General features: G+C 45.3%; 1 protein-coding gene across 11 annotated transcripts in view; it reads left to right on the top strand.

Annotated features, from left to right (window-relative positions):
- LOC139578452 (ELAV-like protein 4) overlaps positions 1 to 26,507 on the top strand; it is a 94,151-nt gene that overhangs the window by 29,494 nt on the left and 38,150 nt on the right. For 5 of the 11 annotated variants that reach the window (XM_071406044.1, XM_071406047.1, XM_071406050.1 and 2 more), the window contains 4 exons: positions 3,178 to 3,264; positions 6,284 to 6,524; positions 21,599 to 21,702; positions 25,608 to 25,760. In XM_071406044.1, the coding sequence (XP_071262145.1) occupies positions 3,178 to 3,264; positions 6,284 to 6,524; positions 21,599 to 21,702; positions 25,608 to 25,760 (585 nt within the window). Of the gene's footprint in view, positions 1 to 3,177; positions 3,265 to 6,283; positions 6,525 to 21,598; positions 21,703 to 25,607; positions 25,762 to 26,507 lie in introns of all 11 variants that reach the window. The other 6 variants (XM_071406051.1, XM_071406045.1, XM_071406048.1 and 3 more) reach the window with 2 other exon arrangements.

Below are 26,507 nucleotides of genomic sequence, written 5' to 3' on the forward strand. Positions count from 1 at the left end.
TATACAATAAGTCTGTCTAATGACTGCTGCGCACAACCGAAATGTATTCTCTGAATAATTGAAATTGTACCCATGAGCGATTTCTCATCTCTGTTTTTTTTTTAACGTAATTGCACTGTCCCTTTATTCAAATATTATTTGAGATGTTATCAGGAAGTGTGTGTGTGTGTTCATACTGGAGAGAGACAGACAGACTTAGAAAGAGGGAGAGAATCGTTATTAAAGGCTGGTACTGATACACCTGGCTGCATATCTGTTAAGGTACTGGTTATAAAACAAAAGTATGTAGATTCTAGCTACCATACCACTTTATCTCATCTCCTCTAAAATATTTCAATATTTCGATAAGTTTATACTTGCTTGGAAATTGGATTTAGAATTGATATCTTTGTTTGCGTAGAGTTAGTAATATTGAAGCTACAGTATGTAAATACAAAGGAACACAAACTACCCTTTTGCTGCAATACTACCCACAACCCCACAGTACAGTGGGTAGTACATTGGTTGCTGAAATGTCACCTTAACCATAGCCAATGTTTAGTCCTACACCTGCTTGCTGCTTTTCACCACATTTTGGTACCTCATTTGAACATGCTGCATATTATGCTTGCTTCGGCAAACCATTCCTTTTCAGACTAGCCTATGTAAAGCTAACCATAACAGATGGGATGAAAAATGCTTTTGATGTTTCACCTCTGTCTAACATCTCTTTTTCCAGGTTAGCGTTCAAATGTTTAAATGAGATTTATAAAAAACGTAGGTCCACCATATTGGGGGACCTCTCATTGTCACTGGGTATCCAAGCCTTGGGGGCATATCTGTCTGATGCTCTGTCCAGCCCATGCTGGTTCTATTGGATACAATAGTGGTCTGTGTTATATACCTGTATTCTCTATGACAAAGCCTGTGCATATGGTGGTTCTGGTTGACCCAGGCAGATTGTTGTTCCCTATGAATCACTGTAAATTGAAAAATTATTAGAAAAATATACATCAACAATGCATATTAACATAAGTATTACTCCCCCAATAGATGAATAGTGTGTTTTCTTTATATTCTAAAGCTGTAAGACGTTGTTGTTATAACCTTCGGTCTTCACCTAAACTAAAACTGAGGTGGCGTCTGGTAAAGGAAAGGTACCCATAATGAATTGGCTCAATTTATATTCCTCAAATTATCAACCCAAACATCCAAACACACATCGACCTGTCAGCAGACACAAGCTGCCCTCTCTCCATTCCCCTCTCTCCATTCCCCTCTCTTAATTTCCCTCTCGCCATTCCCCTCTCTTCATTCCCCTCTCCCCATTCCCCTCTCTTCATTCCCCTCTCTCCATTCCCCTCTCTCCATTCCCCTCTCTCCATTCCCCTCTCTCCATTCCCCTCTCTCCATTCCCCTCTCGCCATTCCCCTCTCGCCATTCCCCTCTCTTCATTCCCCTCTCTCCATTCCCCTCTCTCCATTCCCCTCTCTCCATTCCCCTCTCTCCATTCCCCTCTCTCCATTCGCCTCTCCCCATTCCCCTCTCTCCATTCCCCTCTCTCCATTCCCCTCTCGCCATTCCCCTCTCGCCATTCCCCTCTCGCCATTCCCCTCTCGCCATTCCCCTCTCGCCATTCCCCTCTCGCCATTCCCCTCTCTCCATTCCCCTCTCGCCATTCCCCTCTCTCCATTCCCCTCTCTCCATTCCCCTCTCTCCATTCCCCTCTCGCCATTCCCCTCTCGCCATTCCCCTCTCGCCATTCCCCTCTCGCCATTCCCCTCTCTCCATTCCCCTCTCTCCATTCCCCTCTCTCCATTCCCCTTTCTCCATTCCCCTCTCTCCATTCCCCTCTCCCCATTCCCCTCTCTCCATTCCCCTCTCTCCATTCCCCTCTCTCCATTCCCCTCTCTCCATTCCCCTCTCTCCATTCCCCTCTCTCCATTCCCCTCTCTCCATTCCCCTCTCGCCATTCCCCTCTCTCCATTCCCCTCTCTCCATTCCCCTCTCTCCATTCCCCTCTCTCCATTCCCCTCTCTCCATTCCCCTCTCTCCATTCCCCTCTCTCCATTCCCCTCTCGCCATTCCCCTCTCGCCATTCCCCTCTCGCCATTCCCCTCTCTCCATTCCCCTCTCGCCATTCCCCTCTCTCCATTCCCCTCTCTCCATTCCCCTCTCTCCATTCCCCTCTCTCCATTCCCCTCTCTCCATTCCCCTCTCTCCATTCCCCTCTCGCCATTCCCCTCTCGCCATTCCCCTCTCGCCATTCCCCTCTCGCCATTCCCCTCTCTCCATTCCCCTCTCGCCATTCCCCTCTCGCCATTCCCCTCTCGCCATTCCCCTCTCGCCATTCCCCTCTCGCCATTCCCCTCTCTCCATTCCCCTCTCTTCATTCCCCTCTCTCCATTCCCCTCTCTCCATTCCCCTCTCTCCATTCCCCTCTCTCCATTCCCCTCTCGCCATTCCCCTCTCGCCATTCCCCTCTCGCCATTCCCCTCTCTTCATTCCCCTCTCTCCATTCCCCTCTCTCCATTCCCCTCTCGCCATTCCCCTCTCTCCATTCCCCTCTCCAGCTGACAGTCCATTTAGAACCCAATTATACATCCTTATTAAGGTTGTTAAGATGTATGGGCAACAGTAACATACCCTCCCTCCCTCCTCCTCCTAGAGGATGAAGTGTCTCTTCCACCGCCCTGCCCTGACTGGATACCTCCGGTTGCATTCCTCTACCTTCTCATCCCTCTGTCTGAGAGAGTAAATGAAGCCAGAGGTCAGCCTCAAAGTCCTCTCCTCTCCTCCTAAATGGGCTGTTTTACCTACCGGCGTTACATCCTCAGCTGCTGCCTGCAGCCCGTGGCTCATTTGAGGAGCTGTCTTTGTCAAGGGCCTTTTTTACTCCCCAGGAGTGAGAGGGATACCCACATCATTACCACTACAGAGGGCACCGTAGTTCCCACGTCAGCTCCACCCTCCTCTCCCTAAGTCAACCACTTCATACTCAACACCAGCATTACAGTAATTGTCCCCTATCTGAATTATGCATGTTTACAAACAGTCTCAATAAGCAGTATTCCTCTAGAATAATCAACCCCTACCTAGAAGGAAAGCCAAGCCACCTGTGTGTTTTAGTGTGGCTGGTGACCGTAAGGCCTCTGTAGAAAAACAAGCATGTTAAATCTTGACCCTGAAACCTCCTAGGGATCGACAGAGACACAGTGGCGTCAGGCAGAACTCCCACAGCTACAGGGCTGGGCAGAGAAGGGATTGCTGACACAGCCAAAGATGGTAAGGAGACCGCCACAAATTGCCTTTTACCCAACATTACCAATGGTGATGACAGTGCTGCTGAAGGAGCAGGGCTGTCTGTCTGCTGGGCCAGAGGGGAGGGGCCCTGATGCCGGACAGCTGAGAGGGAAGGCACTCTATGCCAGCTACTTTTTCTGCCAACCTAATGTACTGTGTGGTGTGAGGATGCTGATTAATTTACTCTGAATGGGGGGGAAAACAGAGTAAATGTAGCTTCATGTATACTTTTTGATGTTTACAAAAAGTTGTTATACTTTAACTTTTCACCATTTACATGTTTTATCTGTTCAATATAAATGCTGTAAAATATGCATCCAAATGTTTTTATGTAGTAGGTTATATTTCCCCTTACATAATTTTATTCTTGCATCTGTTGTGTTATTTATTGAATAATGAAGACAGTATAGGTAATGGAAGAAATTATGCATTTTGTCAAGCTGTGATGTCTGGTATGAGGAAAATATTCTAGCCTTACAAATCACTTCTTACCTTGCTCCCAACATGAGCTACTGTTTCATAGCCACATAAATACAATCTTATGTCAAATATAAATAAATGATTTAAAAAAACACAACAAACCAATTACATTAAATTAAAGTAATCGTTGTTTTTTTGTCAACTCATTCATCCAGGGGGTGAACTTTAAAACATCTTCTAATGGACCTCTATCTCCCCTGTCCTCCTCCCCACAGACACACAGCCTCCAGAGACACTGCCTTACTCACTCCTTGCATGACTCACACACATTAGATTCATGAACCCATATTTATTTCCTCCACTCGGAACCCATTAAGGCCTCCATTTAAGTCCAGAAGAAGCAGGTCCCTCCCACACACCATGCCCAGCTGCATTAATGGAGGCTGTAAATCTAACATTTCAGCCCGGTCAGGGGAAACGAGCTGTAATCTGAAGCTAGTGTTAGATAGCTAGATATTGTTCTGTTGAATCAGTTGGCCTCGTCCTCAGGCTGACACTAGAGCTGCTCTGAAGGCTTTGCCTGTGTGCTGTAGTGCCTCAGCCAGGAAGGAACTCAAAGAGATACTGTCTTCCTCAGCGCTGGGCTACTCTGTGGGAGAGCATAGATACCTAGCCAATGAGGCACAATGGACAGCTGAGCACGGGTAGTGCCGGTGGCAGGGGGTAGAAATTATAATTGGTCAATCTGAATCGGCAGGTCTTGGGTGATTAAAGGTAGCCATTTTGTTGATTCTTCTGGTGAAAGCTCAAAGAACACGTCCCATGGAGTTGAAAGTATTTTTGACAGAATAGAGCTCAGCAGGACGTGTCAACAAATTTAATAAGGCCCCCCAATCAACTTTGTTACTGCTAGGTACTTTATTCCTCCTTCCTCACTGTCACCATGCTCCTTCTTTGTTGGAGTGGTGAGGATACTGTCAAAAGCACAATTTGCATGCAAAATAGATATTGAGAGCTTTTAAACAGGCAGTTTTCTGTTTGTATTCTGCTGTGGGCTCCAGGCATTGTCTTGTGTGTTGTTCCACTGTAGAGAAGACTGTGTGTGGAATAAGAAGCTGCTGAGACAATTCACATTCAAGTCTGACATTTCTGATATACCATCCTCCACTGTAGATATGTCTCAGTTCTGACATAGGCTTGAGGATAGTTTTAGAAAACCAATGGAGAAAACTACAGAGTTGCGGTCTACGTGACTGATAATGATTATTGTGATAAAATATTGTCTATTTTAGTTTTTAGACCAGTTTTCAGCAACTTCATTGCTATCCAAACATTAACTTACAGTAAGTCAGATGGGAAATAAAGAGGTTTATGATGTGTTACATTTTTGCTAACCTTGCTAAATGTGCTGGTTTTAAATAGAGAGGGCCAAACTTTGAAGTGCAGACTGAATGTATTTTTGAATAGTTATAAATAAATATGCCCAAGCCTCTGCTAAGATGTTTCCTTTTCTCCTGCTCTATGATTTTGCACTTTTGATTGAATCAGTAGGAACACGTAACCTATTTTCTTCATATTTTAGATCTTTATTTAAATGATACCAAATTAACCACAGTCGGTCATTTCAGAAGTGAGCTGTATAATACTGGTAGTTAATTGGGTTTTCCTCTGGAAGTGTTGACCTGTTTTTTCCAAGGTCCTTTGTTAATGATTTTGTATCATTTTTTCAAGTCAGACATTGACAGATATAACTCATAGGCTACACAGCCACCCCCAGTGCTTCTGTCTGGTACAGACTTTCAGTAAAACACAGAAAAGTCTGATGTACACACCAGAAGACCTTGTTTGGGGTGTTTTCACCCCTATGTGGGGATGATACTTTTAATAGCAGGCACCCTGAAGTCCCTATCCTGTCACCCCACATCTCCAAACACAAACACGCCACACACACACACACACCTTCCATAAACCTCTTAGGCTCAGCTTTTCTTTGTAAGTGGATGATGGAAATCAACTGACTGTAACTGAGAATCAAATAAACACACACACACACACACATTTAATGCTAATGGCGGAAAACATTTGGTGGCAGTCTAGGGATATGGAAGTAAGTGTTTGTCGGTAGATAAGCACAGCAGACTGCCTTCTTTTCACTGCCTCCTCCCTCAGGGGCCAGCAAGCTCTACTTCAAATACCTGCTCTTAAAGCGCACTGCAAAACCATCCGCAAAGACTATTGTTCCATGTGACAGACAGCAGTACCCTGCTGAAGGGCTCAAATTGTTACCCCTCTCTAACTGCACCAGAAATCAAAGCACAGAAAGGAACTAAAAAAAGATCACTCATATGTCTCTAACAGTCATGTCTGCATGAATATTTAGCTGTTTAAGTTGCATGCGTACTGTATTGTGTTTATTTTATGGTCTCATACTGAGTCAAACATTGTCTTTCTTTTGTCTTTGAGTTTTGATGGCCTGGAATGTAGATTAAATGCGAAGTACAATAATGAATCCTGGTTCTCAGATTGAGAAGCCCTACCTCCCCTTTGAGTCTTCTTCTTCCCTGACCCTTACCTTTCTCAGATAATCAGCAACATGGAGCCTCAGGTGACAAACGGCCCCAATGGCACCACGGCCAACGGGCCGTCTTGCAACAGCCGCAGCTGCCCTTCACCCATGCAGACTGGAGGCCCTACCGACGACAGCAAGACCAACCTCATCGTCAACTACCTGCCCCAGAACATGACCCAGGAGGAATTCCGCAGCCTGTTCGGCAGCATTGGAGAGATCGAGTCCTGCAAGCTGGTTCGCGACAAGATCACAGGTACGATGACACACACAGGCCATAGGAAGATTGGGGGAATGACACACAGAGGCAAGTGTAAAGAAGTGGGCCTGGTGGGCGGGATGTGGTGCAGGGTGGGATGGCATGGTGCCGGAGGCCTATGATCCCGGACAGGACTCCAGCTGGTTACCACAGAGCAGGAGGCTGGGGCTGGAGCTGGCTGGTGAGCGGCAAAGCCCAGTGCCACGTGGCACAGAGGTGTTTTCCAGCTCTAATCCCAGACCAGTGGCTGTGTGGGTGGCATAGCAGATGGAATGGGGGAGGCTGCTCTTAGATAATGTCAGATAATGGCTTTCATTTTAGATCCTACTTAGTGACACTTCTTCCTTGATAATCTCATTAAAAAGGGCCAGTGTTGAAGAGCAACATCCGCTCTTGACAATGAGAAGCAGCCAGGCTAGACTGTGGCTCAGGTTGGTGGAAGTACAGGGCCATCTTTTACAATAATGGGTCTGAACTGGCAGGAAGGTAATATGTAGTATATACAAGAATAGCACCTGGAAACCACACTACACTCATTTTTCATCTATTTTTCCCATATGTGTGATTCACAGCAGACAGGGAGACCTAATAGTTTATATTGGAGAGAGTAAAAGGAGACATGATTAACAGGAAGCTCTCACTGGCCTAAATGGGAAAGTGAGGCCATTTCTGTTAACGTTGAAAGTTATTTTCTACCGTACAAGGTCTCGTATGACTTAGGAAAACAAAATATGTTATAAATATTCCCCTCCTGCGGTGCATGTCTGTGTTGTGCTCCCATGGGTGCAATTTTATCGTTCAAACTTTTAGACTAACAAAGCGCTTCTCCCTCTCAGTAGAGGGAATGCCAGGAGGCTGCATGCAAACCAGTTGGCATCATTAGCTGACTTAGCTAGGTTTCAGGGAGGACTATTTTTGAAGCACTAGGGCCCCTATCCACAAAGAGTCTCAGAGTAGGAGCGCTGATCAACACTTTGGATATGGGCCATGAGCCCTCTCTTGTTCATTTCCAAACATCCCCTTTTAGACATTTGACCAGAACACTATTAAAACACTACATTCTCAAGCACCACATACAGGACAATAATGCTTCTAGACCTCACCCTCCTGCCCTTTCAGTTTATTTTCAATTTTTCAAGTACAGAATGTGAAATTCCTTTACACGGCAGTTCAAAAGGAAGGAGGATGTCTTTGTGGACAAGGTGAGGTGAGCTACCTAAGCCTCAGCGTTGTAAGAGACAGGCTTCTCCTTTCTCCGGACCGGGTGCTGTCAGCTTTGATGAAACAAGAGCGGCATGAGGTACCAGCCAGCCCAGCCACTCTGGGCTCGTCTGTCAGGCCCGCTGACTTCAGCTCAGTGAAGTGCCACCTCAGATTGTTTACCCTGCTCCCTACGCATTCCTGCTGTGCATGTAATACACCAGGGACCTGCAGTTTAATCTTTTATTAAAGGCAAACCTACATGCACATCGCTAGAGCCCAAACATGCCCTCACTGGCACATCACCCCCTCAACTTTCTCTCAGGCTAACGACCAAACTAGAGAGAGACATAAAGTGAGTTGTATTGAGTGGTAGTAGGATTCATCTTTCTCTGGGAAGGGAGAAGCTGTATGTAATTATTAAAGTGAAGGACAGGGTATGTTTGAGGAGTTGACAGAGGATTCTCCAACAGATTCTTGTGTATATTTTTAAAGACCGCTATTAAGATGAAAATCCTCAGTCAAAATGCATACATCTGCCTGTAATAAAATAAATAAACATACACCCTTGGAGAGAGCTGGTCATTTTCTTGTGGACCTGGGAGCACATTGAATGACAACTTTTAATGGAATACATTAGGAACGTGTTAGTGATTCTGGCCATCAGCACACAGAGAGGGACTGATTAACAGGAAGCTCTCACTGGCCTAAATGACTGATCAGGCGCCGCCAAGGCAGAAATAGGTTCCTCGTCAGTTGCCCATTTTACTGGATAATTTTCTGCGCTGGCTGCATTTCTTTAGGAAAATGAATGCATTTGTATTCATAATGGCAGAAAATAAATGGCTTTCATGCAGGAACAGGAATTGAATGTGCTTGTGATTTGGTTCCTGATAAGAGAGAATCTTTTTACATACTGAGACAATCATCTGTTCATATTCTCCAGACAGTAAATGCTTACTCACTGTAATACAAGACCCATCTTCAAAGATTTTCTTCACATTTTGGTTTTCCATTTGGTCCTATGGTGATAACACTGGCCTTTGTGTTATCCCCACTCTTTTGGGTGGTGCCATTTTGAGTCTGGCTGTGTCATGGCACACTATGTTAAGATACAGCGTATATCACAGTCTGTAAGGATTGACCAAGGACAACAATGATCCCTGTACAAATCAATGCAGTCACCTTCCCTTAGTTTTACCACTATGGGTCAACTGATGCAAATGATTCTGACAATGCAACAAAACAAAAAGCAAATGTAGTGTATGAAATATTCATCCTACTTGATGTCTGCTACGGCATAGTAGGCCCTGAAACACATCGCTGTGCATCTGAGAGCAGAGAGCGTGTGAAACTTGTGTTTGAGACAGGCGTGTGTGGAATCTCTCCAATCCTCTGTGTGACACACAACTAACTTATTGGTCTGACAGGGAGGAAATAAAAAATGCACTGTTTCACTCAGTTTACCCTCATCTCTTTGTTGATACTAAAATATATATTCAGATTGAGTTCACAGTCAAAACCAATGCTGTTTTATTTACAGGCAATACATGGTTTGTATTGTTGGTTTGTTGCTGGAACTGTTTGTTTACCAAGCTCTGGCACAATCAAACCTTCCATAGTGATGAGCATCAGGAATGAATGGAATTAGTGTTTATTTTGTCCTCCTCCAGTTCACATGAATCTTACTGGTTCATATAACAATTAATATGATGCAAGCATGCATAAAATAGCTTCCTCTGTAGAACACTGATGAGAAAAACTGTGTGATATAAACAACTTAGCTAGTATGACAATGATGCTTGTAGCTCTTACATTGGACCAAAGTGAAAGATAGAAAACAGAAACTCTGCGCCACTTTAGACATACTAGCAAACTCCGTCATTGACTTATTTTCAAATCAGCTTCCGTTTGTTGAATCCAGAATACATTCATATACTGTAAGACAGAAATCATAGAAGGTTAGGGCTGGCACCATTACTGTATAACCGTGTAACCGATGGTAATGATGAAGACAGTCATGAAAATATAACAACCATTTAAACAATTTTGGGGGGGGGGGATTGAAGAGCGGTTGAGTCCGTTTCTGCGATAAAATGGACTCTTAACAACATGATGTAAGCAAGGTGTTGTAGCAAACGATGAATAGAATGGTCTTGGAACCTCTAACCCTGGCAATTTGACTGGTAAGCTCATGGGTACACTGGTATTGTGACGCTAATAATTTCCATGGTAATGTATAATGTTCATTCAAATTATGTTAACTGATTGGACAAATGCATTGGAATGTGTTTTTTGTAATGTCAGTTGAGTTGAATCAACAAATCACAGCACATATTGATGGGTACATTTTGTGACCGGCTGTGGCAGTCACCAAATTTTGTCAGCCGGTGATTGTCAAGCAAATAACTGCCAGTCTCACGGTAATTGACCGTAATTAACATCAACACATTTAGCATCTCCTGGCTTCCACACATAGCCTACAAGCCACTGATGCAGATCTTTGGAGCATCTACATTTGAAAAAGTCTAATAAATTCTTGTAATAAAGCCTACACATTCACAATTAATCCATTATTTATTTTAGACAGGTCTAAAGAAATATGATATGAAGAAAATGTAGTCTCTTTCAGAAGAACAGAATAGCATACTCTGAGTTGTCCTTATGTTAGGCCCTGATCTTTCTATGCCATGTGGCAGTGGACTACACTAGTTCATTTAGCAGACAAGATTTGCTTAGAATTTCGTGGCATTATTTTATAGTATAAAGAATACAATTGAATAAAACAGAGGATATTTTCTCCAAACAATTTGAGGGAGTGCGCACATGCAGCTATTCTGTGTTGAGCGGTGAACAACAGGTACTCCTATATGCTTAATTTAGAGTTATTTATGTAACTTTAGTTGTGATACAAATGTCAGCTATATGTTTAAAAAAATTATACATTCTAAGGCTGCATGATGCAACTCTAATGATGATTTGAAAAAAGTTGCATGAAAGGCATGAGCTCTGCTTTGTTTCTTGCACAGGCTGTACACACTTCATCAGTCTCTCATTCACAATTTGACAAGCACTTGATAATTCCTCAAAATTTCCAGCGGCATCCCCTTTGTGTGGCTGTAATGCCCTCTAAAAAAACATGCCTTTTGTGGCCAGTGGCCATTGTGCTCTTGGGCTGAATATAATAATTATAATAACCTTCGTGCTGCTTGCGCCGAAGCACCTCTCACTCACATAGCTCTCGGTCACGTGATCGGGTCTTTCTCACAAGCTACAAGTGAAAACAGACGCAACTGCACGTCCTTATCCAATTCCGAGGCGCATATTGAAGATATTTTGTCAGCAAGATGAGTAGGCCTAATGAACAGCAAAAGCACTAGCCTGTGTCAATATACTATCCCCATAGTACAAAGGTTGACCTATTCTATTATGTGCGAGAAATAACTATTCCAAATATAGTCTGGGACAGTTGTGGGACGTGATAGATCCCAAATTAATACAACCGCTAGCATCAAAAAACAGATCAGAACGTTTAGTTTAAAATGTTGATAAACTATTAGGCTATTTCTTCACATTAAAAGCACAGCAATGGTCACACGGCAGTAGGCTATAAGCACAAATGTTCCATTAGCGGGAACACCATTATCAAAAGTGACTGCAAATGTGATTATGCATGTAATGCTTTTAATACAAAGGTGAGTTTTTATGGTTAGAATTATCTTCCCCAAACTTCAAACTCATGCGCTGCGTATGTTTGCCAGTTAGGCTCTACACCCGTTGTAAAGCGGATTAATGTGCTTAATTTTAAGAAGTTATTTGGCCGCTTTAGTTGTGATACAAAACGTATAAAAACATAAAGGCCTACATGTATGGGCTAGGCTACATGAGGTGTGCGACTATGATTTGATTTGATTTAGAATGGACCATTATCATGCACCTGTCTCGAAATAGGGGCAGTGGGAAAAAATACATGTCATCTATGCACTTAAATGGGCTCCCGGGGGAAAAAATGTGCGAATGGAGGATGCTTTTCCTGTGGTTCATTTTCATGCCAGCCAGGTAGGCTATACTCCTGTTGTAAAGAGAAGCAATATGCTTAATATTAGGTAAGTTGAGAAATAAATATAGTAGGTCTAGCCTATAGAAAGCTGATGGGATCCTCCTCTTTTGAATAGAGGCCATCACTCTGTTTTCTCACACAATTGCATAGCCTATAGAAATGTTGCGCATCATGAGCTAATGGGCTCTCATGAAGTGTTTGATTAGATTTTAGATTACATTTGTGTTGAGGTCAGAGTGATTAGATGGACAATAGAGTGCTGAGTACCAGGCAGTTAGCAAGTTTGGTAGGCTACTAATGACCATCAGCAGCATCAAAGCTTAGCGAAGCCTAATTACCATGACGAAACGTGGAATTTGACTGCCTTCATGACTTGTAACCGCCAGTATGGTAATACGGACAACATAACAGCCCTAGGTACACTTCCTGCTTTTACTTCCTGCTCCTTACTTTTAACATTGCTCTTATGGGTACACTGCCACTTATGCCATCATTGACTTGAATAGGGACGCCTAATTTATTAATTTATTAATTATATTTCTATATATTTCTATATTCGCTTTCTTTTACCATCTATAGAGCTCTGATGGTCATGGTATTTAGGATGACGGTAATTGGCCAGCCAATTGACCGCGGTCTCCATAATAACCATTTGAATAGCAACAATAAAATAAATCACATTTTCTACTTTTCTCCACCCCATGTATAGAAATACTGCACATGCAGTCAGTGGTGGAGAAAAGTAGAAAATGTGATTTATTTTATTGTTGCTATTCAAATGGTTATTATGGAGACCGCGGTCAATTGGCTGGCCAATTACCGTCATCCTAAATACCATGACCATCAGAGCTCTATAGATGGTAAAAGAAAGTGTGAATATAGCTGGCATTTGACAAAATGAACACTTATCTGGATCAATATCCACTCAGCTGGTTCCGGGCCTACCTGGCTGACAGAAAGCAGTGTGTCCATTGGAACTCCAATTCCCCCCCCAGCCGCTGTCAACAAATGTGTGCTGCATGGTTGCTGTTTTAAAGCTAATTTCCTGCAATTTATTGTTGCTATTTCATTTCGTCCGTCGGAGCCGGTGTAGTACGATTCAATCTTAGTCCTGTATTGATGCTTTGCCTGTGGGGACGACGTCATCGATGCACATATTGATGAAGCCAGTGACTGAGGTGGTGTACGGAACATATTCCAGTTTGTGCTAGCCAAACAGTCCTGTAGCTTAGCATCTGCTTCTTCTGACCACTTTTTTATTGACTGAGTTACTGGTGCTTCCTGCTTTAGTTTTTGCTGGTAAGCAGGAATCAGGAGGATAGAATTATGGTCAGATTTGCCAAATGGAGGGCGAGGGAGAGCTTTGTACGCGTCTCTGTGTGTGGAGTAAAGGTGGTCTAGAGTTTTTTCCCTTTGGTTGCACATTTAACATGCTGGCAGAAATGAGTTAAACCGGATTTAAGTTTCCCTGTATTAATGTCCCCGTTCACTAGAAGCGCCGCCTCTGGATGAGCGTCTTCCTGTTTTCTTATGGCCGTATACAGCTCATTAGGTGCGGACTTGTCACGCCCTGACCTTAGAGATCCTTTTTATGTCTCTATTTTGGTTTGGTCAGGGCGTGAGTTGGGGTGGGCATTCTATGTTTTCTATTTCTGTGTGTTTGGCCGGGTGTGGTTCTCAATCAGAGGCAGCTGTCTATCGTTGTCTCTGATTGAGAACCATACTTAGGTAGCCTTTTCCCACCTGTGTTTTGTGGGTAGTTGTTTTCTGTCTTTGTGTCTGTACCAGACAGGACTGTTTCGTTTCATTTCATTCTCTTTGTTATTTTGTTTAGTATTCTGTTTTAATAAATTAACATGAACACTTACCACGCTGCGCTTTGGTCCGATGATTCCTCATCTTCCGAAGACGAATATCGTTAAAGAACTACCCACCACCAACGGACCAAGCAGCGTGGTATCGAGGAGCAGAGGGTTCAGGACTCCTGGACTTGGGAGGAGATATTGGACGGTAAGGGACCCTGGAGACAGGCTGGGGAATATCGCCGCCCGAAGGAAGAACTGGAGTTGGCGAAAGCTGAGAGGCGGCGATATGAGGCAAGGCAGCGCAGCAGGCACGAGAGGCAGTCACCAAAAATTTTGGGTGGGGCACACGGGGAGATTGGCGGAGTCAGGAGATAGACCTGAGCCAACTCCCCGTGCTTACCGGAAGCAGCGTGGTACTGGTCAGGCACCGCGTTATGCGGTGAAGCGCATGGTGTCGCCAGTGCGCGCTCATAGCCCGGAGCGCTATAGGCCAGCCCCCCGCAAGTGCCATGCGAGAGTGGGCATCCAGCCAGGGCGGATTGTGCCAGCTCAGCATGTTTGGTCTCCGGTGCGCCGTTTCGGCCCAGGCTCTGCGTACTGTGTCTCCGGGGCGCTGGGAGGGTTCAGTTCGTCCTATGCCTGCGCTCCGCCCGTGCCGGGCGAAAGTGGGCATTGAGCCTAATGGAGAGGTGCGAGTGTTGAGCACCAGATCTCCAGTGCCCGGTTCGACCTGTGCCTGCACACTGGAGGGGCCGGGCTAAAGTGGGCATTCAGCCTGGAGGAGTGGTGCCAAGGCTGCGCACCAGAGCTCCAGTGCTCCCCCACAGCCCGGTTCATCCGGTGCCTCCTCTGCGCACCAGGCCTCCTGTAGGTCTCCCCAGCCTGGTGGGCCCTGTGGCAGCCCCACGCACTAGGCTGTCTCTGCGTCTCCTCCCTCCAGAGTCTTCCTCCAGTCCGGACCCTCCAGCGACGCCCTCCAGGCCAGAGCTACCAGAGTCGCCCTCCAGCCCGGAGCTGCCAGAGTCGCCCTCCAGCCCGGAGCTGCCAGAGTCGCACTCCAGCCCGGAGCTGCCAGAGTCGCCCTCCAGCCCGGAGCTGCCAGAGTCGCCCTCCTGTCCAGAGCTGCCAGAGTCGCCCTCCTGTCCGGAGCTGCCAGAGTCGCCCTCCTGTCCGGGGCCCGCTGCGAGGGTCCCCAGTCCGGGGTCGGCGGCGAGGGTCCCCGCTCCAGAGGCGCCACCTAAGTGGGCCAAGCCTAAGGTGGAGCGGGGTCCACGTCCCGCACCAGCGCCGCCACCACGGATAAATGCCCACCCAGACCCTCCCCTATAGGTTTAGGTTTTGCGGCCGGAGTCCGCACCTTTGGGGGGGGGGGGGGTACTGTCATGCCCTGACCTTAGAGATCCTTTTTATGTCTCTGGTTTGGTCAGGGCGTGAGTTGGGGTGGGCATTCTATGTTTTCTATTTCTGTGTTACAGGACTTAGTGCCAGCATCGGTTTGTGGTGGTAAATAGACAGCAATGAAGAATATAGATGAACACTCTCTTGGTAAATAGTGTGGTCTACAACTTATGAGATACTCATGAGATACTCGAGACTTCCTTAGATTTCGTGCACCAGCTGTTGTTTACAAATATACATAGACCACCACCCCTTGTCTTACCAGAGGCGGCTGTTCTATCCTGCCGAATAAAATGTAAACCCGCCAGCTGTATGTTATTCATGTCGTCGTTCAGCCACGACTCGGTGAAACATAACATATTACAGACCTCCTTTGCAAGGCTCCTCATACGCAGCAAACCCTGAGAACACATCACCTTCACTGGCTTCCTGTCAAATTCCGCATCACCTACAAGATCCTACTGCTCACCTACAAGACCCTCCAAGGCCTCACCCCCTCATACTTTTCTGGAACTCTCTCCCCCTAGCATCCCCCAAACTCTGGAACTCTCTCCCCCTAGCATCCCCCAAACTCTGGAACTCTCTCCCCCTAGCATCCCCCAAACTCTGGAACTCTCTCCCCCTAGCATCCCCCAAACTCTGGAACTCTCTCCCCCTAGCATCCCCCAAACTCTGGAACTCTCTCCCCCTAGCATCCCCCAAACTCTGGAACTCTCTCCCCCTAGCATCCCCCAAACTCTGGAACTCTCTCCCCCTAGCATCCTCCAAACTCTGGAACTCTCTCCCCCTAGCATCCCCCAAACTCTGGAACTCTCTCCCCCTAGCATCCCACAAACTCTGGAACTCTCTCCCCCTAGCATCCCCCAAACTCTGGAACTCTCTCCCCCTAGCATCCCCCAAACTCTGGAACTCTCTCCCCCTAGCGTCCCCCAAACTCTGGAACTCTCTCCCCCTAGCGTCCCCCAAACTCTGGAACTCTCTCCCCCTAGCATCCCCCAAACTCTGGAACTCTCTCCCCCTAGCGTCCCAGCATCCTGCAACGCTGACTCTATTGCACCTTCAAAAACAATCTCAAATCCCACCTGTTCAGTCTGGCTTTCCCCTCAACTAAGCTTCCCTGTTACTCAGCCCTAGCTAAGCAAAGTAGCTTTTTATTATTTTATTGTCTTATTCTTGTTTTTGCTTTTACTCTTTGCTGTCCACTGTCCTTGGGTTTTTTGAAAGGCGCTTAACATTTTAGTTATTTAGCAGACTTATCCAGAGCGACTTATAGTTAGTGCATTCATCTTAAGATAGCTAGGTGGAACAAGTACATTTTCCCTCAATAACTTAGCTGTCAGTAGAGTCAGAGCTGGGGGAGGGGGCTGGGTGTCAAGTGCATGTGCTGGTAAAATTATTATTATTGTTATTTATTATTATAATACTATTATCATCTGACATCTTCCCTAAAGCCAGGTATTGCAGACTAGACTGGCCCATAAGTGCAGATGCCAGCAGGAAGTTAGCGTTCCAGGCCTAAAAACACCCTTGCTCTCTCCTCCGTTCTCCCCACACTCTCTGTGCTGTTTGAGTGGCCCATACCTGGGAAAGAGAGTGGGCCAGTCAGCCAGTCCCCTGTGGGCCTCAGATCTGGAGGGCCTGAGGGCCGGGCTGGCTCATCACTGGTCCTTTCCCTCTCTGCAGGACTCCCCCGGCTCTGGCTGCTGCTGTCACTGTTGTCATATCCAGGCCTGACGTCACGGAGCTGGGGTGTCCCAGATTCTCTCCTGCTACGCTGCTATCTTCCCAGACATCCCACACATTTCAGGCTTCCATCCAACTCACCTCAGGCAGCAGCCACCGATGGGGGCGAGGGACTTGGGGTGGGTGGGAGACTCCTGCATATTACAGTTGCTGCTACCTTGCCAACCCCAGAGAACAGACATCTGAGCGGAGCCAGTGTATGTGTGCTACTGTTTATTTGGTCAGCATTTTAGTCATACTAATGTAAGCGCATAAAGCAACAGTAAGGCTGTATTTGCATTTCAATGCCATTACAGTCAAAGGTTTGAATATATTATGACCTAATATTTGTCAATTGTACAGTGTTGTACTGTTGCTATAAGCTAATAGAGAAAAACAGTAAAACATATCCAAAAAGGCAATGGTAAATAGTGGCATACAAAATGTGCTTAATAGCCCTGAGTCCACGTTTGCTATAATTAAATTACTTTTGCTATTTACGGCCAGTCAGAATGAACTGAGCCTCTGTCAGCTTTTCTTATTAAAAGCACTTACCAGTAAGTGGTTTATGTAGATTCACAATTCATACTTTGAATGTATATTCAATCATATCATAATTCTGCACATTAGGTAATTTAATTTAGGAGATTAGCAAACGAAAGTTGTTGTACTCTCTCCTCCCATCTAAAAACATAATACTGAACTGGGAACTTCTATAAGTTTGTAAAAGTGTATATTTTATCATCTGCATTTTAGTTGGTGAATTCTCCCACAAATATTTTGAAGGGTGCTGGTCCGTCAAAAATAGCACCATCCCAAGTTGCTATTGCAGCAAGGGCAAATTGTTAAGGAACCAACACAATGATACACATCTGTTTTGACAAACGGAAAGGTTCTTTGTTCCTCCATATCTTAAATGTGGCTAAATTTAAGACTCACCAAACCAATTTGCCTGTTTCTACCTTAGGAACCTGGTGCTATCAAGGTATGTTATCGTCAGCTGTTCATAGCACTGTCATCCTGTGCACAGTGCACTTTTCCCCTCTCATCCCTTGGCATCTTATATGACAGACTGAAGCCATGTTCACTGACAGGGAGGGAGTGGGAACTCAGGGAGAGACCATGGGGACTTAGAAAGAAGAGGTCAGGTTAGGATATAATAATGTCTGTCATATTAATACAGAACATCACAATGTTGTCTTAACCATTGTGAAATATTAAGGACAGGAAATTCATGTTTATTTTTATTAAGGGCACAATCACAGAAGGATATTGTTGCTGCTAGGTTGGATCCTATATTGTGGACAGTCATGCATGTCAATAAATGGAATGGAAGGTACTGTTAATATCTAGAGGGTAAGGTCATACAAAACAAAAGAAGACCATAAGTGCATGAAAGCAGTGACACAGGAGGCCCCAGCAGGCAACTCTGTGTGTGTGTGTGTGTGTGTGTGTGTGTGTGTGTGTGTGTGTGTGTGTGTGTGTGTGTGTGTGTGTGTGTGTGTGTGTGTGTGTGTGTGTGTGTGTGTGTGTGTGTGTGTGTGTGTGTGTGTGTGGAGGGGGGGGGGGCACTATAAGTCACCACGTGGGGGGAGTCAGGACACCTGCTGGAAACACACCCATTTTCTCATCTCACACATTCGGGAGCCTGCTGCTCTTCATGAAACAAATAATGGCTTAGTCATACTGTAGCACCACCGAGAGGAGCCACTCACTGGAAATAGCAGAGATTTGCCAAGGAAAAACATTTGGTACACTTGTACCTATTTCCCTCTTGTATTTATTTTTGACTGTACAGGGAGTGGTGAAGACCTGGTGAGGTGGTCTCAATTACCCTGGCCCTCTCTCTCGTTAGTAGTGATTTGAGCTATAATGGGACAGCTGTTATGAAGCATTATGGCACTACTGTGGTAATGTCACAACTAATGAGCTCAATTACCCCCACGCTCGCCCGCTACGAATCAACGCACCACTCTGGATCACGAAGAGGGGGGGGATCCACTATGTCACACACAACTACTAGCCCTGTGCTTTCAGCTCGACTCATCCTAATGAAGGAGCTGGGCACGATCCCACCACATTACTAAGCTGTTTATTTATGAAAAATATCCCTTTAATGGATGTTAAGCATTGTCTTTGTACATGTTGTTCAAACGCCTCCAGATTTGAGGATAGATGGAAATGCCGTGGTTAGGAACGGAAAGTCAAGGAAAATTAAGATCTTTCATCATTAAAAACTCATTATAACAGCAATGCATCATTTCAGTTTGCAGATTTAATTGACAGTTAAAATATATATACATTAATGTGTCCATTAGACTAATTAAATGGCATAGGGATCATGTTCGGTTTGCTCCTCCATTAAAGGGTATTTATTATCTTAATGGGTTCTTTCAGCTTCCTGAGATGCATTTTTTTTCAGCTGTTTGTCTATAATATCCTTAATGGCGTTTGTACAATCCTTCATGGCACTCAGCCTTTCTAGGAACACATTGATCTAGATTCCTATATATCTCACACAGTAAACAACCAGAAAATACGCCTTTGTATAAAGATATAAAACATTTAAGGCTTGTGCTAAAACACCTGTGCTATCTTATTGTGTACTGCTATTTAGTGATCTTACAGTAGTAGCTTTGCCGTGTTGTGTAGAACTGTGTTAAGGCATGCTGTATGCTATGCTGCGCCGTGCTTGGATGATCTGTTCTGTACCTTGCTGTGCTAGACCTGCGTGTTTATTTCAGGCAGGCAGCATGCTGGGTTGAATCTGCTGGGCTGCGTGCGTGCGGAGCGAGCCGTTGTTGTAACAAGCCTAGATGAGTTTGCCTGCATATGTTGGCCCACAGTCAGTGCACCGCCGCTTTCTGACCTTGTCAGGGTGTGTGTGTGTGAGGTGTGTGTGTGTACATTCTCTTCATTGCATAACTTTGAGCACTGTATTCTCTTGCTCATAGTTTGCTCCGATAATTTTAAAATTTTCTTAACTTGCATGTACAGTATGCATACAGTATGAGTGTGTTTGTCTGTGCGTTGGCGTTGTCTCCGGAAGGCAGCCAGCCCATGGCCGCCTGCTGTGGGCTGCTCTCTTACTGGTGGGTGGAATCCCCTCTTGGAGCTGCCTCGTGCTGAAAGCAGCTGCCTCGCCCCATCTCTCCATTCACCTGGGGAGTGGTGCCAGGCAGTTGGGGATGCGGACACATCCCAATTTCCCCTCCAGCCTTGCCAAGGTGGGATTAGGCACAGTGACTGGTACAAACTCCCAAAGACACACTGAACTGTGGACTCCACCAGAAACAGAGGGAAAGTGTACAAACAGTATATACAGTACATGTGTACACACAAAATATGTACACACACACTGTGGTACTGTTTCATTAACCACAACCCAGCACATCCAGGCAGCTCTGCATGAGTACTGTGGGACTGTATCATTAACCACAACCCAGCACATCCAGGCAGCTCTGCATGAGTACTGTGGGACTGTATCATTAACCACAACCCAGCACATCCATGCAGATCTGTATGAGTACTGTGGGACTGTATCATTAACCACAACCCAGCACATCCATGCAGATCTGTATGAGTACTGTGGGACTGTATCATTAACCACAACCCAGCACATCCATGCAGATCTGTATGAGTACTGTGGGACTGTATCATTAACCACAACCCAGCACATCCAGGCAGCTCTGCATGAGTACTGTGGGACTGTATCATTAACCACAACCCAGCACATCCATGCAGATCTGTATGAGTACTGTGGGACTGTATCATTAACCACAACCCAGCACATCCATGCAGATCTGTATGAGTACTGTGGGACTGTATCATTAACCACAACCCAGCACATCCATGCAGATCTGTATGAGTACTGTGGGACTGTATCATTAACCACAACCCAGCACATCCAGGCAGCTCTGCATGAGTACTGTGGGACTGTATCATTAACCACAACCCAGCACATCCATGCAGATCTGTATGAGTACTGTGGGACTGTATCATTAACCACAACCCAGCACATTCAGGCAGCTCTGCATGAGTGCGCTTCGGAAGCACACTTCATTTCTGCTAACCCTTTGTAAGCTACGCTTGTCGAGCCTTAAATTCTCCTTGTGAAACAGCGGAAGGGGGAGGAGGAAGGTGACAGGGAGTGGGGAGCCGCTCAGCAGTTGGCTGTGTTGGCTAATTATTGTCAACCCACATTGAGGAGTATGAGAAGAGAAGTCTTTGCAAAAGGCACTTTGATATTGAACACATATCCACAGGCCCGCGGATGTATTGGCGTTAACGGCGTAGTTCTATTTTAGTGTCCTAACTTTCCGAAGGGTGCTGTCAGATCAGTGTCAGCGAGATGAGCGGTAAAAATTGCTGTGAACCAATGAGATTCTCTCCAGGACACAAGGTTTTTAATAAACAATGGGGAAATGATAATCCAGGGTAATCCACTGAAAGTGAGAGAGAAGCATCGTGTTTCATGTGAGGAGTACAGCTCCATTTTGTCCCTAAGCTGCAGCCTGCCTGCCTATTTATTTGGTGCTAGAGCAGCGCTGTTCTACATTTGTGATTCACTTTGTCCACATCCACTGTGGACTTAATGTTGTCTGTTTCTTTTAATGGCTATAAGTGCGGTGTTCAACTTGGACTTGCCAGACACTTGTGTGGCAATTTTTTGGGAACTATCACACAGCTACAATGGCTCTGGGTGTCTGTTGAAAGTCAACTAGCTCATGAAAGCAAGCAATGCCTGAAAGAAATATCTAGAGATGTCAGGAAAATATTGAGTCAAAGAAAATATGGTGTTAATGACACTATTGTATCTGTACCATTTTAATACATACTGGGTAGAATTGTGTATTGTAAAAATGCTCTTCTTTCTTGTTTTACAGGGCAGAGTCTAGGCTATGGGTTTGTCAACTACATCGACCCAAAGGATGCAGAGAAAGCCATCAACACATTAAACGGACTCAGACTTCAAACCAAAACTATTAAGGTAAGTCTGATTGGAAAACACCTTCTGTACACTGAATATCAATTCACCCAGCGTTCATGTGATAAGGACTGCACTGCTTCAGTTTCCATGTAGATTGTAGGAATTCTGGGTAGTGACTGAGGCGATTCAGACTAATTTGCATACATGCAGAGAGAGAATTTAAATGAAAGAGTGGCTGAATCAAAGAGTCAGAAGCATTAAAAGCCGTGAGATATAACTGATATGCTAATTAATTTATAAACGTCAAAATGTGAAGGTGAAATTAGAAAGATTTTCAGACAGAGTAAGGAAAACACATTTATTAAATGCTGCCCAAAGTTAAATAGAGGACTCAAATTTATATCACATTGGTTGGGACGTCAAATAAAGATGAAGGGTAAATGGAGAGAGTATAATTTAATTAGTAGTATGGTTGTATTAGTGTACTCAACATCCATTTTATATAGTAGGCCTATTTTATCTCTACTTGTTGAGCAGAAAAACTATATTCTCTCATATAGCTTCGTTATGCTGTTCGCTTTAAGCCATACTGTAATCTGCTCTGCTACCATAATCCAAACCCTCTCAGTAACATATTTCTAAATCTAATCAGATCGGATTACCCTGCCGAGCTGAATGGGAAAAGCCCATACAGAATCCCCAATCCCTCGACAGCCTTGAACATGATAGGTCAACATTGTGAAGGGAAGCAGCCACACCAGATCAACACAGAACGGCCTGTTTTCAATCCAGCACAATGCTTTGAGAGGCAAGGTCATGGGGAGACAGCCAACCAGAGCTGTGTGTGTGTGTGTGTGTGTGTGTGTGTGTGTGTGTGTGTGTGTGTGTGTGTGTGTGTGTGTGTGTGTGTGTGTGTGTGTGTGTGTGTGTGTGTGTGTGTGTGTGTGTGCACATCGGTGTGCGTGTCAGTGTGACGCAGTCAGCATGACCCACAGTTATTCCTGCGCAGGTCTCACCCACAGAGCGTAGCTGACAGGAGTTAGGATGAGTCACAGGGTCTGTGTGTGTAGCGTCCCTCTGCCACTCTCCCTCACTAATGAACTCTGCTGAGATGGGGCACCAGAGGGCCAAGCTAGCACGCAGGCTCCCAACACACGCTACTGTACCAGTGACGCTCCTCAGTCCTCCCCAGTCCCCATGCACCAGACATGTTTTTAGGAAGCCAGCTAACTTAGGAATCACAAGCATGCCATGGCCAGTCCCCTTGGGCTAGAGAGAAGAGCCTTCTGCCTGTTTTCTTGATGACGCTGTCTAAAACCATAACATATTCAGAGCTAAACATATGCACACGCACCCTCACGCTCTCCTCCCATCTCCAGCCCTAGCACAGCCTCTTTCCTCCCACAGCTTGTGTAATAAAGCAGACGCCATCTTCCGTGTCTATCATCCTGGAGCAGACACACAGTCCAAAGAGCAAGCACACCAGTAAGTGACGTCCGCTTCCCCCACACGCAGAGCGCTCTTCCCCCTCTTGCTCTCTTTCTCTCTCACACACAGCATTCCACATCGTACAGCTCCCTCTGTCTGTCTCTGTCCATCTTATCCAGTCAGACGGAGCAGCATCTAGACTTCACCCTGGCTCTCAGTTATAGCAGCAGAGTACCTTTCTGCATGAGAGAGTAAGGCCAGCCCTTTTTATTCTTGCCACTGCAAAGCCCATTATTTTGACTGTGCTACCTATATCAATAAGCCTTTTCTGAGTAGCACTGAAGAAAAAGGCCAATTTTACAACTTCTAGTAAGTGTGTTCAAGGTCATTATCTTCTTGAAATATCCATTCAGTGCTACGGGCCTTTCTTTCTGCACCAGAGGTTATCTTAAGCTGCCATGAAAATGAAGACAGGCTCCCTAATAGCAGCAGACAGCTCTGTCTTGCAGCCCAGTGTGAGGCTCTCTGGTGGGAGAGAAGAGAGAGCTGCTTGTGGTGTCACTGAACTACAGTTGATACGCCGATGTGCAGAGGAAACATTTTGAGCCCTCTTTAAAGAAGACACTTAAAGAGCTCAGTGTCTTTGATATGACTTTCCAGTTTCACACAAGGCTTCAACTGATGAAACGTGTTATTGATGTAGTATAATACTGTAGTTAATATGTAGGCTCTCGTGGTAGTGTACAGTAAGCCATTTGTGGGTGGACATAATATTCACAGACACACTTCTCCCTTCTGGTACCCTCATAACACTTCCTCACACTACTGCCTCGCTGTAGGGTGAAGACAAAGAGGAGAAGCTCAGTTCGCCACAGAGTTTCACACACTCGGGTGGTGTCTTTCTGCAGTCTTTTAAAACATGTGGTTTCCTCCTCCATGACACCTCAGAGTTTCTCAGCACATCTCTGGTGCTGCTACCCTGTGGAGGTGTGAGAGGAAGGAGCCCGCTGGAGGTGAGAAGAGCAGGGCTACACACTGGGAAAGAACACACACACACAAACACACATGCTCATCAAACTCCAACACACACTTCACTCTCACACACACAAGTACTTCTTACAGCTAGTGAAGGTGTTGATGGATCTGGGGCTGCCTGACAGGGAGCGAAGGAAATAAAGGGATAGATTAGAAGCAAAAGGGAAAGAAGGAAAAAATGGAAGGAAAGACAGTTTGAAAGGAAAGACGGGCAAAGGGGAAGCGAACTGCTGTGATCCGATTATTTTGCCTTCAGAGTTAAACTGGATATCCTGTGATTATGCCGAGATGTTTTGCATATCCATCATATTTTAGCAGTGTTTGATGGCTAATGCCTCTAAATGTCAAACCTAATGAAAACCCTGGATAGAAAAGCTCCCCCAGTCAGCAATGATAATCGGATTAACATTTTGAATGAGTAAAACCAGATCGCAATCGAGAAATTAGAACAGCATTCGACAAAGCACAGGGAGTTTTTCAGGAGAGAGCTAAGATGGCAGAAGTTAAAACATCAAGGTCTTGCATAACTCCTTAAAATACTAGCTTCCAATGTAGTGTATTTATACAGCTTATATGACCTTTGAAAATAAAAGTTAACGAAATTATAGCTTCTGAATGAGACAGGTAGGTGAGTGCGTGCTGTGACCCAGGCTAGCAGGAGAGATGACAGACAAGCTTCGACATCTGTGTGAGAGCGAGAGTGTGACGGACTGTGTGACTGTGTGAGAGAGAGGCGCTGTCCAAGGTGCTGGTAAGTGTGGCACACTGAAGAGAGGGTGTTGCAAAGCTGTGGAGGGATCTGTGAGAGAAGGCACCCATCTCGCTCAGCTCGCACAGTAAGAGTCAGCACAAGCCATCCCCATTCAACCCCCCCTTACCAAACTAGGATTGCCAAACCACCTCTTTTTGTTTCTCGCCCTCTTTCTCTCCCTCTCTCACACCCTCATGCACAGGCTGTAAACACACTTCCTCTCCCATTCTCTCTCTCTCACACACACACACACACACACACACACCTAATGTATGCGTGAGTGCATTTGTTTTTATGTCAGCATTAACAAGATAGCGACAGATATATTTTTGTCCAATACTTCCATATTAATGATAGGGAGGAGGGTTGATGGGGTGAGGGTTCATGTGTGAGCCTTTCGCTACAGTACACAAATAAAATGTAAAATGACAAATGAAACAGAAGATAAATTGACGCCTACCTACCTTTCCTCACACCTCTTCTGCGTGGGGTCTGCAAGGCTAATGTGTAAATGGATTTTAGATGAAAACTAATGTGCTAATTCAAACAAGCTCAGTCAGGTGAAGCCCTGTGATTCAAGTCATTAAAAACAAGTTACACAGACATCTCTGCCAATGCCATGGACAAAATACAATCCAATGCTGTAGGCTCAAATGTTCTCTTAGAGGTAAGACTAAAGCTATGCTACACTCATGTCCATCATCTCTTATATCTAATACCCATCTCTACCCCATTCCCCCTTTCTCGTCAGGTGTCATATGCACGACCCAGCTCAGCCTCCATCCGAGACGCTAACCTGTATGTGAGTGGTCTGCCCAAGACCATGACTCAGAAGGACCTGGAGCAGCTCTTCTCCCAGTATGGACGCATCATCACCTCCCGCATCCTGGTGGACCAGGTCACAGGTATCCATGGGTCGCCTTTTCATTTATATACGCACATGCACATACACACTCACACACCCACAGAAACCCAAAGGATGCAGAGAAAGCCACTCCCTAGCCAGCACAGCACACATGCATTGGTCTAAACACACACACAAATGCGCGCACACACATACATAAAAACACAAATGTATGTTCATCTGAGTTAATACACTCTACTCACAACCCGAGCGCAGGCACACAACTAGATTAAACCATTGTCATGATGCAGAATCATGCAGCATGACTTCCATTGCACAGCTCTTAGATCCATTTCAGAGGTTTTGTCTGCCTGCGGCAGGCTCCAGTGTTATGTGTAATGTGTACTGATGAAGCAGAATGAGTGCAGCACATTGTAAGCCACACTCATTTGCCTAAGCAGAATAAATCAGCCCTGGTACTGGGGCAGAGCATAGCAGAGCAGAATCAAGTTGAGAGCATGCCGGTTTATTTGCAACTACTGTATGCTTCCACAAGACCTGTTCCACACAGCCCTCTGGGATCACAAACAACAACACGCTAAGTCAAGGCCGTGAAAAACACATCTGTTCATAAAACAGCAGTACTAGCTAGCCAGCTTGATATTCTCCTAAACCCCCCTAGAGTCTAAGCCTCTAGATGGCAATATATGGACTAATCTAACATATGGAATTGTTTTAATAAGATTGTCTTAAGATGGACTATTTAGCTAGGGAATTTTAGGACCCCTGTAGGTCTAAAAAAATATA

This window comes from Salvelinus alpinus, chromosome 6, assembly GCF_045679555.1.
Source record: "Salvelinus alpinus chromosome 6, SLU_Salpinus.1, whole genome shotgun sequence".
NCBI classification, from domain to species: domain Eukaryota; kingdom Metazoa; phylum Chordata; class Actinopteri; order Salmoniformes; family Salmonidae; genus Salvelinus; species Salvelinus alpinus.